A 16,594-nucleotide genomic window follows, 5' to 3' on the forward strand; every position below is an offset into this window, starting at 1 on the left:
TTGTGTGTGGTGTGAGACAGTGTTCTAACTTCATTGATTTACATGCAGCTGTCCCGCTTCCCCAGCACCACTTGCTGAAGAGACTGTCTTTTCTCCATTGTATATCCTTGCCTCCTTTGTCGAAGATTAATTGACTGTAGGTGTGAGGATTTATTTCTGGGCTCTCTATTCTGTTCCATTGATACATATGTCTGTTTTTGTGCCAATACCATGCTGTTTTGATGACTGTAGCTTTGTAGTATTGTCTGAAGTTGGGAGGGTTATGCCTCCTGCTTCGTTCTTTTTCCTCAGGATTGCTTTGGCAATTCTGGGTCTTTTGTGCTTCCATATAAATTTTAGGATTATTTGTTCTAGTTCTGTGAAAAATGTCATGGGTACTTTGATAGGGATCACATAAAATCTGTAGATTGCTTTTGGTAGTAAGGCCATTTTAACAATATTAATTCTTCCAAAGGCCAGTGAATTGTTGATTCATGATCCTGGGGCCGGGGTGCTGGGGAGCAGCTGGAAGGTTTGGGTCAGGACTTTTGGGGGATGAGTTAGCCCAGGACCAGTGGTGGCAGGGTCAGGGCTCAAGGTTCACAGAAACAGCTTCTCATCGAGTGTGTTTCTCTTCTTGGAGCTCCCTTCCTTTCTGGACTTCTCTGTGGACTCCCCAGCCCCTGGCTCTGCCTCTCTTGGAGCCTCCAGCTCTGTACACAACTAGGTCCTGGCATCTGACCTTCTCTCCCTCTTGAGCATCATCTCCTGCACAGCCCAGCCCCAGGCAAGGTCATAGACAATCTGATTAGCTAGAACCTCTGTTATGCAGCTTGTGGAAGAACTGTTTCTCTTGCTGTTTCCACTGTTTAGCTGCTGCCTTTTCTAGCCTTTTCTGTGCTCACTCAAGCCTCCATCTCAAAAGTTTAGCAAGAAAACCAAGAGGGAAAATGAAACAAGCAGTGAGGGTGGCTCGGAATATAAATTTGACCTATAAATTTGACAACTTTGGTGAAATCAGCCAGTTCCTTAAGGTCACAAATGCTCCAAGCTCATGTAATAAGAAATAAATAAACGGATAGTCCTAAATCTATTAAAGAAATTGAATTTTTAGTTTAAACCATAAAGAAAACCCTAGGTTTTAGAAGAAAAACCTAGGAGAAAATCTCTGTGGCCTTACGAGTTCTTAGATCCAAAAGAGTTCTTAGATCCAACACCAAAAGTATGATCAATATAAGAAAAACTGATAAATTGGATAAACTGATAAATGTTAAAATGAAAAACTTTTGCTCTTAGAAACATCCTATTAAGAATGAAAAGACAAGATACAGAATAGAAGAAAATATTTGCATACGATACAAATGAACTTATTTACAAAACAGAAATAGACTCACAGACATAGAAAACAAACTTGTGGTTACCAAAGGGGAAAGTGGGGTGGGGGGGATAAATTAGGAGTTTGGGATTAGCAGATACACACTACTATATATAAAAGATAAACAACAAGGTCCTACTGTATAGCACAATATCTTGTACTATACTCAATATCTTGTAACAAACCATAATGGAAAAGAATATGAAAAATAATATATCTACATACATACAGCTGAATCACTTTGCTATACGCCAGAAACTAACACAATATTATAAATCAACTATTCTTCAATTAAAACAATTTTTTAAATTTGCAATTTGCGTAACTGACAAAGGACTTGTATCCAGAATGTATAAAGAATTCTCAAAAATCATCAATAAGAAAACAGCTAAATTTAAAAAAATAAAATAGGCAAATGATTTAAACACACACTTCACCAAAGAAGACACACAGATGGCCATTAAGCCCATGAAAAGTTGCTCAACGTAATTAGTCATTGGAGAAATGCAAATTAAAATTATAATGAGATACCTCTACACACCCATTGAAATGGCTAAAATGAAAGAAACCCAAACTGACAATACTAAGTTTTGGTGAGGAAGTGGAGTGACTGGAACTCTCATATGTTGCTGGTGGACATACAGAATGGTACAGCCACTTTGGAAGAGAGTTTCTCCATTTCTTTTATAAACATACACTTACCACATGAACCAGCGATCCATTTCCTCTTTGCCCAAGAAAATTGAAAACTTACATTTAGATGAAAACTGTTATGCAGATGTCTCTAGCAGCTTTATTCATAACTGTAAAAAACTGGAAACAACCCACATGTTCTTTAACAGGTGAATGAATAAACTGTGGTTCATCTCTGTAATGGAATGCTACTCAGCAACAGAAAGGAACAAACTGATGATACAGGCAACAGCGTGGCTGAATCTTACATGCATTACCTTAAGTGAATGAAACCAGACTCAAAAGCCAAGATACGGCGTGGTGGCACTTAAATGACTTTCTGGAAAAGACAAAACTATTCATGGTTGCCGGGTCCGGGTCCGGGGTGGGGGTGAGGTTAGGGTTAGGGATGGGGGAAGGGTTGGCTCCAAAGGAGCAACAGGAGAGAATTTTGGGGGGTGATGGAGCCGTTCTGTGTTTTGACTGTGGAGGTGCTGGGATATAATGAGCATGCCCTAAATGTTAGCTATTGTTATAGTCGTCTTGTTTATATAGCACGTATCACATTGTAGCAGAATGATTTGTCTACATGCTTCTCTTCCTTTCTAGCCCAGGAACTTGGTGAGGACAGGAACAGTATCTTGTTGATTTTTGTACCTGCAGGGGCTAGCCCCGTCAGTGCCTGTGAGTGAAAGATGCTCACTGAATGTTTGTCAAGTGAATGGAAGGATCATTTAGTGAGTAGTTACCGGGGGTAGGGATGCTGAAAGCCTTTATCCTCACTGTGCACATCGCCATCACCATCATCAGAAAACAGCCACAAAGTACCCGTTATCTCATGGAGCTCAAAGGCATAAGCTGCACTCTGGCCTTCCCCTCTTCACACCCTCCTCCAAGTTGGGACCCAAGTTGGGCCCCAAGTTGGGCAGTGGTTGCTCGCTCTCAGATGCACTTAGCAACTCGGAATCCCCATGGCTCCTCTCCTGCTGCTTTAAGCACCGGCAGCCTTTGCTCGCTTCAGCCCAGACCCACGTCCCGGCACTTAGACAGGGACATGGGCCCAGGTCAGGGCTGGAGGTGGGAATTACACAAGTGGGTCTTCAGTCATGGCCACGACGTAGGGCTTGACTCCTTCCGTCCATGAGCTCCCGGCCTCTTTGGGGAGCTTATATATGCTGCACCAACAGTTATGGGGTTCTAATGCTATCCAGAGATTTACTTTCAGTTGAATGGATCAAAATATGATGAATTGTCTTTATAATTAGGTAAATAGTGAGCTGAAAGATTGCTTATGTCAGCCTCCTGGGAGCTAGGAGTGGCGAGCTTTGGGTTCTGCCCTTGGTCCTGCTCTGTTTGTATTTAGATCACGGCGAATGTGGATAATGAACACATTATGTTCATTAGGATTTGTAGTTGGGAGATAGATCATATCTCAACAGATTAGACCCATAGGGAGGAATTAAAAGGGATAAATGTCAGTTTCTGCTCTTAGGTGCCCAAATCCAATAATGGACATGTTGGAATGAGGTGGGCTTAGTTAAACTGAAGCACATGAAGAAGACCTGGGCTTTTAGGCAATGCAAGCTCGGTATGAAACCAGGAGTGCGATGTGGCTACCAGTAGGCTAATGCTATCAGGTGACATTAACAGAGGCGTAGTTTACAGAACAGAGGAGGGGAGTGAGATGTTTACTCTCTGAGCCATCTGACCTCACCTTGAGTATGGTGTTCAGTTCTGACAGTCATGTTTTAGTAAAGACATTTACAACCTGTAATGTCAGTGAAGGGCAATCAGAATGATGAGGTAACTTAGTGCCAGTTAATCTAAGTAAAGGTTGGAGAGATTTCGCCTGAAGAAGGAAGATTGGCTGCATTCACCATAGCTGGCAATACTTAAAGGGGTTTCTTGTGGAAGAGTGATTCAACGATTCTCTGTGCCTCTAAAGCAGTGCTGTACACAATAGAACTTTCTGTGATGATGGGAATGTTTTACATCTGTGCTGTTTAATAGCTACTAGACAGATGTGATTTTGAGCAATTAAAGTGTAGTAACTGAATTTTACATTTAATTTTAACTAATTAAAATAGCCAAATGTGGCTACCATATTGGACACTGCCACTCTAGAGGAGAAATAAAAGAATAGAATAGGGGTTGGCAAATTTTTTTTTTGTAAAGGGTGAGATACTAACTATTTTGGGCTTTGCTGGCCATATGGTATCTGTGCAGCTACTCAGCTCTGCCATCATAGTGTAAGAATATAGACCATATATAAAAGAATCATTGTGTCTACGTTCCAATGAAACTTTATTGATGGAAACAAATTTGAATATGATATAGTTTTTACATGCCACAAAATAGTATTCTTCTTTTGATTTTTTTCTACTATATTAAAGGTGTAAAAACCATTGTTAGCTCACAGGTTGTACAGAAATGGGTGGCAGGCTAGATTTGGCCTGCAGGCTGTAGTTTGCTGACCCTGGCTTAGTGTGTGGGTGGAAACCTTAGGGAGTGATATGTTAGTTCAGTAAAGGAAGATGATGATTAATTAGAGGTAGCCAGGGACGGAAGGAGCATCTTCAGTAAGTGGTGAGTTTCTTGTTACTACAGGGTTCAGGTATAGGCTGGATAATGAACTGTCTGGCGAGGGATGATATAGAAATGTGTCTATTTAATACAACTTGTACTAGAATTTCCCCCTAATTCTGCAGGAGTATTGAAATCAGAATGACATGTGATTGCTCTAAAAGCATACTTGCTTTTTCGAGGGAAGCGTGTTGTTTTCCCTCACTTGGTACTTACTTTCACCTCCATGCTGCAGGAACAGGGACTGTTGAGGGTGGGGTGGCAGCTTCATTGCTTCAGCAATTCTGCCAAGTGTTCAGGGACCCCTGGGATGTGCCTTCCTGGGGGAGTTGGTTTGTCCATTTGTGTGCAGCCCAGGAGAGGACCTAAGACGTCCACACCCTAAGAGAGGACACTCTCCTGTCTGAATACCACCTTGTTCTGTCCCTGAGTCTCCCTGGGGACATCTGGGGGACAAGGTGGGCCGGGGTTAGGAAGCTTCACCTCTAGTTAGTTCTTTCTGTGCCTGGGTGACGCCTCGTTCTGTGACCAGAGAAGGTCACTTCCAACATTCTCCCCTCCAGACAAAGGGGGAAACCATTGCTCTCTGGGGACCTCTGAGTCTCTGTCCAGAATGACCTTGAGAACCCAAGTGCGATGGACCGAGGTGTGATGCCTTGACTGTCCAGGAGCTGATCGTCCAGGCTGTGGACGGCTAGAGATTGGGTTGTTTCTATTCCTGTCAACTCTGCTTTCTTGCTTTTTCTCTTCTCCCATTTGCCTGACTTCTATCCATTTAACTTCTAATCAGCATCTCTGCCAGAATAAACAAAAATAAAAAGTAAACAGCTTTTTCCTGAAGGAGAAAATGGAAAGTGCTGGTTTGAAGTTTTAAATTTTTGTATGCTTTTATCCAAACCTCAGACTACTCTCATCGAAACAGAGTTTCTCTACATTTTTGTGAAGCACAGGAAACTTAAAAAGTTTATTTTGAGGATTTAAAAAATTGAGATATATTTGACATACAGTATTGAGTACATTTAAGGTGTACAGCATAGAGATTTGCTACATTGATGTTGCAATATGGTTGCCACTGTAGTGTTAGCTAACAACTCTGTCCCATCACATAGTTATCACTTCTTCAAGTACTGGGAACAATTAAGATCTAGTCTCTTAGAAATTTAATGTTTATAATACAATTTTGTTGTCTATAATCACTGTACTGTGTTAGGTCTCCAGGACTTATTTATCTGTTAGTTTTAAGTATCTACCCTTAAACAACATCCCTCCCGTTCCCTCTTTTGGGGATTTTTTTTTTTTTTTTTTTTTTTTTGGAGGGTACACGGGCCGCTCACTGTTGTGGCCTCTCCCGTTGCGGAGCACAGGCTCCGGACGCGCAGGCTCTGAGGCCATGGCTCACGGGCCCAGCCGCTCTGCGGCATGTGGGATCCTCCCAGACCGGGGCACGAACCCGTGTCCCCTGCATTGGCAGGCGGGCTCTCAACCATTGCGCCACCAGGGAAGCCCTCTTTTGGGGATTTTTAAGCATACACAGACATAGACAGGAGAGTACAATCAACCCCGGGTGCCCATTACCAGCTTTGGCAGTGATTGACCCCTGGCCAGTCTTGTGTCATTGATACACTTTGCCCGCCTCCTGAGTTATTTTGGACCAAATCAGAGGAAGCTTTTGATGTGGTGCATTGACACTAACATCTTGATTCTGTGTTTTCTGTTTCAGATAATTGCCTTTGATGAGTTAAGGACGGATTTTAAGAACCCCATCGACCAGTGCAACCCTGTTCATGCGGTAGGTGGTGGGTGCTGGTGGCCGGAAGGGTGGTGTCACCCCAGGCCACCCGGGGCCTGTGAAGGAGGGCGAGGTCTCCATGAGTAGGAGGAGTGAAGTGCAGGCTCGGCCCGGGCTGCACCTCCATGCCTGGCTCGGGGCGGTCTTTCCTCAGGCTGCTGAGGTCTCCATTTATCATGCAAAGTCAAGTATAGCAGTCCCACCACCCGGGTGGGAGAGGTCTGTGTGCTGTGGCTGTGGAGTCCTCAAGGCCCCATGTTAGTGGGTTTTGGCTACGCCCCCTTGAACAAGGAGAGAGGCTCGGGCTGGCCACCATGTTGGCAGGTGTAGGAGCATCACCATGGCTGTCCCTGCTCTGCACTTGGCCAGGTTTCTCCGAGGGAGGCTTGCAGGGGGGTTGTTGTATGCAGCTACTCACCCCATATCCTTCACCCGGGAAGCATTCATCTCGGGAGACTCTGCAGGCCTGAGGTCAGCTTGCCTCCGCCTGGGGAACCCGATGCCGTCTGGTTGTCCGGCCCGGGTTCAGCATGTGAGAGACCTCCTGCCCCAGCACCTGCTCTTCCCAGAATTCTGCTGCACCAGCTGGCTTGTCGCGCCGTGCCTGCTGCCCTCCCACGTGCCCCGGAATGGATGCAGAAAGAGGCCTCGACGCAGGGAGAGGAGGGAGACCTCACGTCTGTTGAGTGGGGGTGGGTGTTGGCTGTCCGCCCCTCTGCTCAGTGCAGCCCACATCCCAGAGCCAGGCACCAGCCCGCCTGTGGACAGAGCCTTTTCCAGACACTTTCCAGACCAGGACCACTGGGCCCAAAGGATGGAGCTCACGGTTCACGCGAGTCCGTCTCTCAGTCTAAGCTCGCTGGGCCTGCATTGAGTTGAACTTCCTTCCAAGCCCTGGATTCCAGCGCCAAGGCACGCTTTTGTTTGAATAGTTCTGTTGATAGTTTGATAGTTTCAGTCAAAAGTTTTAGAGAGAACACCGGAATTTTCTAGTGTGAATATATATGAAAAATATATATTGGTGTGAATATTAACCTGGAAGGCTTACGACATCATTCTTTAGTGACAGGGACGAGAGGTCTGTTCTCCTTAACTGCAGGCCCCCTGAAGAGGGCTGTGCTCTTAGGGAGGTACCAGAAGACCAGGGGAGCAGGCTTTGGTGTCACCCTCTCTAAAGTACAGGGTTATTATTGGAGTTGCTTTTTTGCGTTTTTACTACATGCTAGGACCTATATATATGTAACCTATAATCCTCACAGCTCTGCTAGACAGGCATTATTTACCCAGTTTATAGACTCTTATCCAAGGACTCAAAGCTCATGAGCAGTGAAGTCAGGATTGGAGCCCAAGTCTGCCGGGGTTCTTACCACCTACTCTACGTTGTGCCTTTAAGAGCCTGATTTTATAATCCCTTTGGCATCAAATTCTTTGATTCTATGAAAGAGAGCCTAACCCTCTCCAAGTCCACTGTGTGAAGCGGAATTTTGTGACAAGTTGGAAGAATCCCTAGATCCACCTGAAAACTTACTATATCTTATGAAACTTGTCATTATTAAAATCCGTCTTGTTTCCAACTGCCAGCCTCACCACCACCGGTGATAACTTGGCTCCTGTAGGCCTGAACTCATTGCACCTTGGGTCTCCTTTCTTTCTGGATGCTTTTGTGTTTGGCCCCAGCGTCCCACACTTGGCTCGTCAACATCGACCAGGTGCACAGAGCTGCCCTAGTCCAAGAGGGTGCTTCTGTTTGGAATGCCAGGGAGTCAAGAGCCTGCTTCCCTTCCTCCTGGTAGCTTGGGCTCAAGTTAGAAAGCAGCCCACTTAGAACACCCAGAGTTTCTTGTGTGATCTCAGGGTAAATACTAGTGAAGAAATAGTGCCCTGCCCCTCAATTCCATCATGCGAATTCAACACTGGGGTGCAGGAGGTTGGCCAAACCATGAGACGGGTTTGTGGAGCCCGTTTCCATCTCACCTTGGCAGGTTCCTTAGTTCGGGCAGAACAAAGAAAATTAGGACCCGTGTATGTCCCACTGGGAGCTTCTGTGCAAGGTCAGTGCAAGGACAGAAACAGCACACAGTAGGTGCTCAAATAACTATTTGTTGATGGAAGAATGAATGACTGAAGGGTGAGGTTGCATAGCAGAGAAGCTGGATCTCAACTCTTTATTCCTATTATTAAAGCCACACTTCTTCACAGATATAGGAAACAAACTTATGGTTATCAGGGGAAGTGGGGGATGAATTGGGAGATTGGGATTGACATATACGCGCCACTATATATAAAATAGGTAACTAATAAGGACCTACTGTATGGTGTAGGGAACTCTACTCAGTACTCTGTAATGACCTATATGGGAAAAGAATCTTACAAAGAGTGTATATCTGTATATGTATAACTGATTCACTTTACTGTACACCCAAAACTAACACAACTTTGTAAATCAACTATACTCCAATAAAAATTAAAAAAAATAAAGCCACACTTTTAATTAGTTAATGAATTAATTAAGGAGTCTGGGTCCCAAAGGCCAGACATCTCATGGATAGACTCAAGCCCTTAAGGAAAGGACTCTTGTCTGAGATTTTTTAAAAAATCCATAGAAACCCTAAATGGAAGTGTATTAGGCACATTTCCCCCAGTTTTTATGATGTTACTCCCTGGCAGGAACTTAAACACTTTGGAAGCCTCATTTAACTCATCTTTAAGCTCTTTGGGCCCCTGTAGATCCTCTGAAGCAGCATCTCAGGCTCAGGTGGCTTGACAAAGCTGCTTCACTGCTCGGTAACTCCAGCCCTGGATGGACTTGTGTTATAAACAATTGCTGATTGGTGTGATGCTTTTTTTTTTTAAAGAAGATGTTGGGGGTAGGAGTTTATTAATTAATTTATTTATTTTTGCTGTGTTGGGTCTTCATTTCTGTGCGAGGGCTTTCTCTAGTTGTGGCAAGCAGGGGCCGCTCTTCATCGCGGTGCGCGGGCCTCTCACTATCGCGGCCTCTCTTGTTGCGGAGCACAGGCTCCAGACGCGCACAGGCTCAGTAGTTGTGGCTCATGGGCCCAGTCGCTCCGCGGCATGTGGGATCCTCCCAGACCGGGGCTCGAACCCGTGTCCCCTGCATTAGCAGGCAGATTCTCAACCACTGCACCACCGGGGAAGCCCGGTGTGATGCATTCCTAAATCAACGTGCATGAGGCCCACTGGTTCTTTGGATTTAAGCTCCAAATATTGTCAGACCCTCTGGGTGGACCCCTCTTCCATGTGGTAGGAAGAGGAGGAATGTTTGTTTTAACTCCTAGTTTCTCATGTTAACCCTTTCCCCTTCCTTTTGCCAGCTGGGCATTTAATATCATTGTAAAGTAATGAGAAATGTCCTTTAGAGGATCTGACTTGCTGGGGAAGGAGCTAGCGTGTGTCCTGAACCTCCGTCTTACATGCCTGTTATCTCACACCTTTTCCCACTATTCTCCATTTAGGCAGCCTCAGTGCCCAGCTCTGTTTGTGCTTGTGTGTGCACGCATGCACACACACACGTGTGTTGAGGAGGATGTGGTCTGCCTTCCTAGCCATGTGGATGCTAATTTGTCCTGATGTGGGCTCTTTCCTCTGAGCTTAAAGGGTGCACAGGAATCACTATATTTATGATTTAATTAGGGAAATTGAAGTATCCCAGCCACCTGTCTTCTCCTAATCCACGAGGAATCTCATGATCACATCGACCGCAACCAAAATTGCCTCAGTAATGACGCACTGGGAGATGCCACAGCTGTGTTCAGAGTGGCTTCAGAAATCGCAGAAGTCTCTGCGGGAAAGGGGAGGCGGCACTTCGTGTGTCAGGCGAGCATCATCACCTGTGCAGCCCCGGAGCATCTTCCTTTGGCAGCGAGCCAGACTCTGGAGCTAGACTTGGGCATCTTGAAAAGTCTTAGCCCGGGGGCACTGCTGGTGTCTAATTGAGTGGGAAGATTGCTTCCTCTAAATACAGCCACTTTAGAAAAATAAAACCAATGGGCAGAGAACTTCCCCACCTCACACACTAATCAGGCACACATGCTCTTCGCGGCTTGAATGGGAAGCCCTCCCCGGGGACCCGACCGCAGCCTTTGGATTCACGAGCATGTGGTGCCCGTTCTGCGGTTTGACTGTCTTATAGGGACACAGAGGCTGCAGGAAAAAGTACAGAAACCTGTGCTGGGCTGAGAGGGAAGCTGAGCCCATGCTGTGTGCTGGGAAAGTTCAGTTAAGAGCAAATAACTATGACAAGGTAGATGGAGAAAAGCTCAGAGCTCTTTTTTTCCTTTCAATTTTGTTGAAATATAACTGACATACAGCAGTGTATTTAGTTTAAGCTGTATAGCATAATGACTTGACTTACATATATTGCTTAATTGCTTAATTGGTTAACATCCATCATTTCATACAGATACAAAAGAAAAAAGAAAAAAAGTGATGAAAATTTTGGGATTTATTCACTTAGCAGCCTTCAAGTATGCCACACAGCAGTGTTAGCTATAGTCATCACGTTGTACATTACATCCCCAGGAATTACATCTTATGACTGGAAGATTGTACCTTTTGATCGCCTTTATCCAATTCCCTCTCCAGCTCTGATTACCACAGATATGAGTTGGTTTTGTTGTTCTTGTTTTGTTTTGTTTTTAGATTCCACATGTAAGTGAGATCATACAGTGTTTGTCTTTCTCTGACTTATTTCACTTAACACAGTGCCCTTGAGGTCCATCCATGTTGTTGCAAAAGGCAAGATTTACTTCTTTCTTATGGCTGAATAATATTCCATTATATATGTGTATACCACAACTGCTTTATCCATTCATTTGTCAGTGGACACTTAGGTTGTTTCCATGCCTCGGCTATTGTAAAAACTGCTGTTATGAACATGGGGGTGTAGATATCTCTTCAACATAGTGATTTTGTTTCCTTTGGCTATATCCGGAAGTGGAATGATGGATCATGTAGTACTTCTATTTTTAACTTTTTGAGGAACCTCCATACTGTTTTCCACAGTGGCTGTGTCAATTCGCATCCCCACCAACAGTGCACCAGGGTTCCCTTTTTTCCCACAGCCTCATCAGCACTTGTTACCTCTTTTCTTTTTGAGGCTAGTCATTCTAACAGGTGTGAGGTGATATCTCATTGTGGGTTTAATTTGCATTTCCCTGGGGATTAGTGATATCGAGCACATTTTCAGGTACCTGGGGGCCATCTGTATGTCTTCTTTGGAAGAATGTCTATTTTCCTCTGCCCATCTTTAATTGGATCATTTGGTGTTTTGCTGTTGAGTTGTATGAGCAGAAACTCTTGTTAGGGAAAGCCACTTGAGTGAGAGCATGGAGGTCATGACTGGGAGGGATCTGTGGTGGGTTCTGCCTCCTCTACTAGGGGCTGAATGTGGGGCTTCTCATGTTCTTTCAGCAGAAAATCTAACCTCCCCTCTCTTTTCTTTCCCATGCATCCTGATAGAGGGAACGGCTGAGGAACATCGAGCGCATCTGCTTCCTTCTACGAAAGGTCAGTGCAAGCACCCAGTGACGGAATTTGGATGGTCACGTGGTCACGGTGGTCACACAGTGGGAGGGGCTGGTGAGGCTCAGTGCCTGCTTCGGTCCTGTCTCCCCACAGAGGCAAATGGTGGCGGGGGAGGAGGAGGTGGGAGCATGTGATCACTTCTTTGGAAACCTCCAGAGACAGGAGGAGCTAATTAAAAGGGATGGCCATCAATCAGTGTCAGGACAGCACTGGATATTTGCAAGTGCCCTCTGGTTGGATTTAGAGGTTCTTTATCTTTGCATGATGATGGATGGCATTTACAGCTGATGTTGCCTCACAGCCTTTGTTCCTGTCTGATGCGGGGCTCAGAAACGCTCCCACCTTGGCTCAGCCAAGTTTTTAACTGGTTGTTGGGTTTCCTTTGAGGTTTCAACCTGCCACTCAGCTTTGCAGTTTGATTGACAGCATCATCAGGAGTGTCGGAGGGGTGGGAAGGGAGATGTTATTAAAGCGGGAACCAAGCATTTAGAGTTGCTCTGAATGGCTGGGCAGTAGGTCACAGCTGCCCTCAATGCATTCAGGAAGCACACATGTGCATGCATATTCACGTGTGCATGTGCAGCTCAAGTTTAGTATTTAGCAGGACTCTGTGACGTAGCTGGGGTACCTCTGTGGCAGAGAGACCAGTCTGCCACGCTCCGGTAAGGAAAGCGAGTACTTTTTTGCAGCAAAGTGTGGAGAACAGCAACTTGCATGTAAAACTAACAGTATCCATTGCCTTGAACCAAAGGACATCCCCGATCTCTGTTCAGAGCAGATGCGCTACAGGCCATAGGAAAGCCACCTGTCAACCAAAAAGAAGTTTTTGAGCCTTATGTGAATAGGAGAGAGACCAAATGCCATGCCAGAAATTGATGGAAGGGAAACAATTTTGCAAGCATTTGAAATCTTTTCTACATTTCAATTAATGATACCTTTCCTTGGGAGAGAGCTTCATCAAGAAGTCAATGATTTTTCTAGCTAATTACTTGTCCTTTAATGTTTTCCAAGAGACTCAGTATGTCATAGTTCCACATTTTTGTCACAGTGGGGAAGTAAGCTCAGATAATGAAAGTACTAGTGATCCGAGGAATAAAAAATGATTAAGAAAATAGCACATGACATTTGGTATTAAGGGAACTTCATGAATTTGTAAATTATTTTCCCAGATAATGTCTCGGACACCCATAACCTGCTCCAGCTGTCACTTCCCTAGACTCTAGTTTGTTCTTTAAGACTGACACCCAAGTGTCTTTCACACTGCAAGTTGCCCTTTTTTCCCCATTTTGAATGTACCGTCCTGAATTCTCTGGCAGAGCAATAACCTACATCCATCACATTTGAGCTTTGCTCGTTTTTCTGTGTCGCTTGACCACTGACTCTAGCCAGACAGCAGGCAATGGCCTGTGGCTGCCTCTGCCAAGGTCCTACTTTACTGTCCTGTGCTACACGGTAAATCCTGTTACTTAACCTATTTTGTGTAAAGGAGTTTGTATCTGCTAATCCCATGGTCCTCATTTGTCCTTCCCCTCCTCCCTCTCCCCTTTGGAAACCAGACATCTATTTTCTATGTCTGTGAGTCTGTTTCTTCTGTTTTGTATATAGATTCATTTGCCTTATTTTTTAGATTCCACATAGAAGTGATTTCATTTAGTATTTCTTTCTCTGTCTGACTTACTCAACTAAGCATAATATTCTCCAGGTCCATCCATGTTGCTGCAAATGGCAATATTTCATTCCTGTTTTATGACTGAGTCATATTCCATTGTATATATACATACCACATCTTCTTTATCCGTTCATCTGTTGATGGATATTTGGGTTGCTTTCGTGTCTTGGCTACTGTAAATAGTGCTGCAACTAACATTGGGGTGCATGTATCTTGTGGAATTATAGTTTTGTCCGGGTATATGCCCAGGACTGGGATTGCTGGATCATATGGTAGCTCTATTTTTAGTGTTTTAAGGAACCTCCATACTGTTCTCCATAGTGGCTGCACCAATTTACATTCCCACCAATAGTGCAGGAGGGTTCCCTTTTCTCCACACCCTCTCCAGCATTTATTTTTTGTAGACTTTTTGATGATGGCCATTCTGACAGGTGTGAGGTAATAATACCTCGTTGTAGTTTTGATTTGCGTTTCTCCAGTGACATTGAGCATCTTTTCATGTGCCTATTGGCCATTTGTATGTCTTCTTTGGAGAAATGTCTATTTAGTTCTTCTGCCCATTTTTTGATTGTTTTTTTGTTGTTGTTGTAGTTATTGAGTTGTATGAGCTGTTTGTATATTTTGGAGATTAACTCCCTGTTAGTTGCATCGTTTGCACATATTTCCTCACATTCCATAGGTTGTCTTTTTGTTTTGTTGATGGTTTCCTTTGCTGTGCAAAAGCTTTTAAGTTTGATTAGGTCCCATAATAGTCTTTTCATTTCTTCATTTCAACAGTGTCCATGACATGGCACAAAAGTTATATTTACCACATGTAGTCCTTACATCATATTTGTATTTTTAAATCAAATTTAACTCTTTATTGTACTCCTTACGACACAGAAGGTCTCTAGCCTACAGTTTCCATCCCATTCCTTTCCTCTGTGTTTATGCCCTCTCCCCTCTTTGTAGTCTGTATTTTAACCTTACAAATAAGTTCTCAAGCCAGTTCTGGTTCCTTGCACTGGAAGAGTGGTGGAGGGTGGTGGTGATGTATACAGGCTTCTGCTGCTTCCTGCCTGTGCCCTGATTATCTGTGTAACCCTCAGTGTGACTCTGAAGTGGGGGTGATAAGTACAGCACCCTCCTCGTGGAGTTGTGAGAATTAAATGAGATAATACATGTGCGTCTAGCTCATCAATGCTCGGCACGTACTAAATGTTATCGTTATTATTATATGACACTTAGCTGATACCTAAAACTTCCTGTAACATCCCCGAGCACACCCGTGGTGCTGAAGGAGGCTGAGGTAATCCTCGGCTGGCGGCAGCCCCCTTAGCACCTCCTCCCATTTTCTTGGGTAGCTGTCATTTGACGTTTGAGCAGAGTCACGGGGCAGGAAGGCCTGGGCCTCCTCTCTCCTGGCTCATTTTGAATGGGCTTCTGAGTTCAGACTCCCAAGCTGTGAGCACGTGCTGGGGGCGGTGGAGAGGGCTGATGGACTTCGTTAGCATCACCACCTTCTGGGAACTGTACCTTCCAAGAAATTTCTTGGAGCTCATCTCCTAAACACCCCAGAATGTGATGCATCTCAGCAGCTGATTGTTGTTAAACCACCTCCTCAGCTTTCTCGGGAGAAAGGAAGGGATTTTCAAAGTGGATCCATTTTTAGCTCTATAATTATCAGAAAATGTGTTCTCTGGGTGATTGTCTGAACTGCAGGATTCTTGTGTCGATTTGTGCTCATGATTCATTCTCTCATGGCGAGAGCCACTTGCCCCTTGTGCTGTGCTCCCCACTGGGCATGCTGTCACTCTGAGGGTCGCTGTCAAGTGCGGGTTTGGGAGCGTGGAGAGCGTGGAGAGCAGACGTTGGTTAGATGGCTGCTCTCGGGCACGCGAAAGGTCCTTGTCCGGAGGACACTGTCTAGGGGTCTCCTGTTGCGTCTCCAAGTTCAGGCAATGGTTAGAGGAAGTGAACTTAAGTGAGAGCCGCAGATTGGCATGAGAATAAAGAGAAACTTTCTTCATAAGCAGCTGTCCTCTAACCTTGAGGTTGGTCGTCCTGGGGGCTAAGAAATGTTCCCCTCCCTTAGGCGGAGTTAAACAGCCTGATGTCTGCGATGGTTTTGAGTTAGACGGAGCCCGCCTGAGAGGGGCGACTTAGTTGCATAGTTTGGGATGTCCCTTTGGTTTGACAAATCTGTGATTCTCCATTTCGCCCCCTGATTTCCCCGAGAGTGTGTCCAGTCTCACTGCAGGTTTTCTGACAGTGGTGGATATAAAAAGCTCTAGTGTTTGCTCTCTTCATTGAGCAGTTGCAGTGGGACAAGAAAGAGGACGATGAGTGGGTTGGGGGTGAGGGTGAAGGTGACGGTGTTGAGTCCCTTGGGGAGGTATAACCAGTCTGGGGGCGGGGCGGCCAGGTGCTCCAAGTTTAATTCTGGAGAGAACAAGGCAGTGGTAAGGCCACAAGTGTAATCACTGATGGCCACCAATGCCCCTCCCCATTTCACGCTTATCAGAACCACACATCTGTCTTAGGGGAGGCATCACGCTGTGAAGTGAAGCTGAATGGTGTGAACCTGGTTGCACTGCAGAAATTCCGCGATGTGCTTCTGAAAGCAGGGGCTGGGGCATCTGGGGAATGGATATGACACTTCTATAGTGTAAAGTCAGTTTGCTAAGTAGGAAGATTGCATTATTGTTCCCAATTCTTCACCCTCCGCCGTATCCAGGACTGGCTATGTAATTTGCAGGGCCCAGTTAAAAATGAAAATGTGGGGCTCCATGATGAAAAGTTATTAGGAATTTTACGAAGCAGAGGATTCAGCCAAAGGTGGGACCCTTCTGAGCGTGGGACCCAGGTGCATCTGCACGGGTGACATGTCCCTGAAGCCGGCCCTGCCTGTATCCATGACCTTTGCATATGATTTTGCAGTTCCTCCTGAGAGAAGCAGAGTACATTTCCCTTCCCTGCTGATGGAGGGCTCTGCCATGTG

General features: G+C 45.1%; 1 protein-coding gene across 3 annotated transcripts in view; it reads left to right on the forward strand.

The window, feature by feature from the left end:
* Positions 1–16,594, forward strand: part of CNIH3 (cornichon family AMPA receptor auxiliary protein 3) — a 271,804-nt gene that overhangs the window by 197,552 nt on the left and 57,658 nt on the right. For all 3 annotated transcript variants that reach the window (XM_060127685.1, XM_060127676.1, XM_060127694.1), the window contains exons 2-3: positions 6,330–6,398; positions 11,880–11,927. In XM_060127685.1, coding sequence (XP_059983668.1) covers positions 6,330–6,398; positions 11,880–11,927 — 117 coding nt within the window. The remainder of the gene's footprint in view (positions 1–6,329; positions 6,399–11,879; positions 11,928–16,594) is intronic.

Source organism: Lagenorhynchus albirostris, chromosome 2 (genome assembly GCF_949774975.1).
Source record: "Lagenorhynchus albirostris chromosome 2, mLagAlb1.1, whole genome shotgun sequence".
Classification (NCBI taxonomy): Eukaryota; Metazoa; Chordata; class Mammalia; order Artiodactyla; family Delphinidae; genus Lagenorhynchus; species Lagenorhynchus albirostris.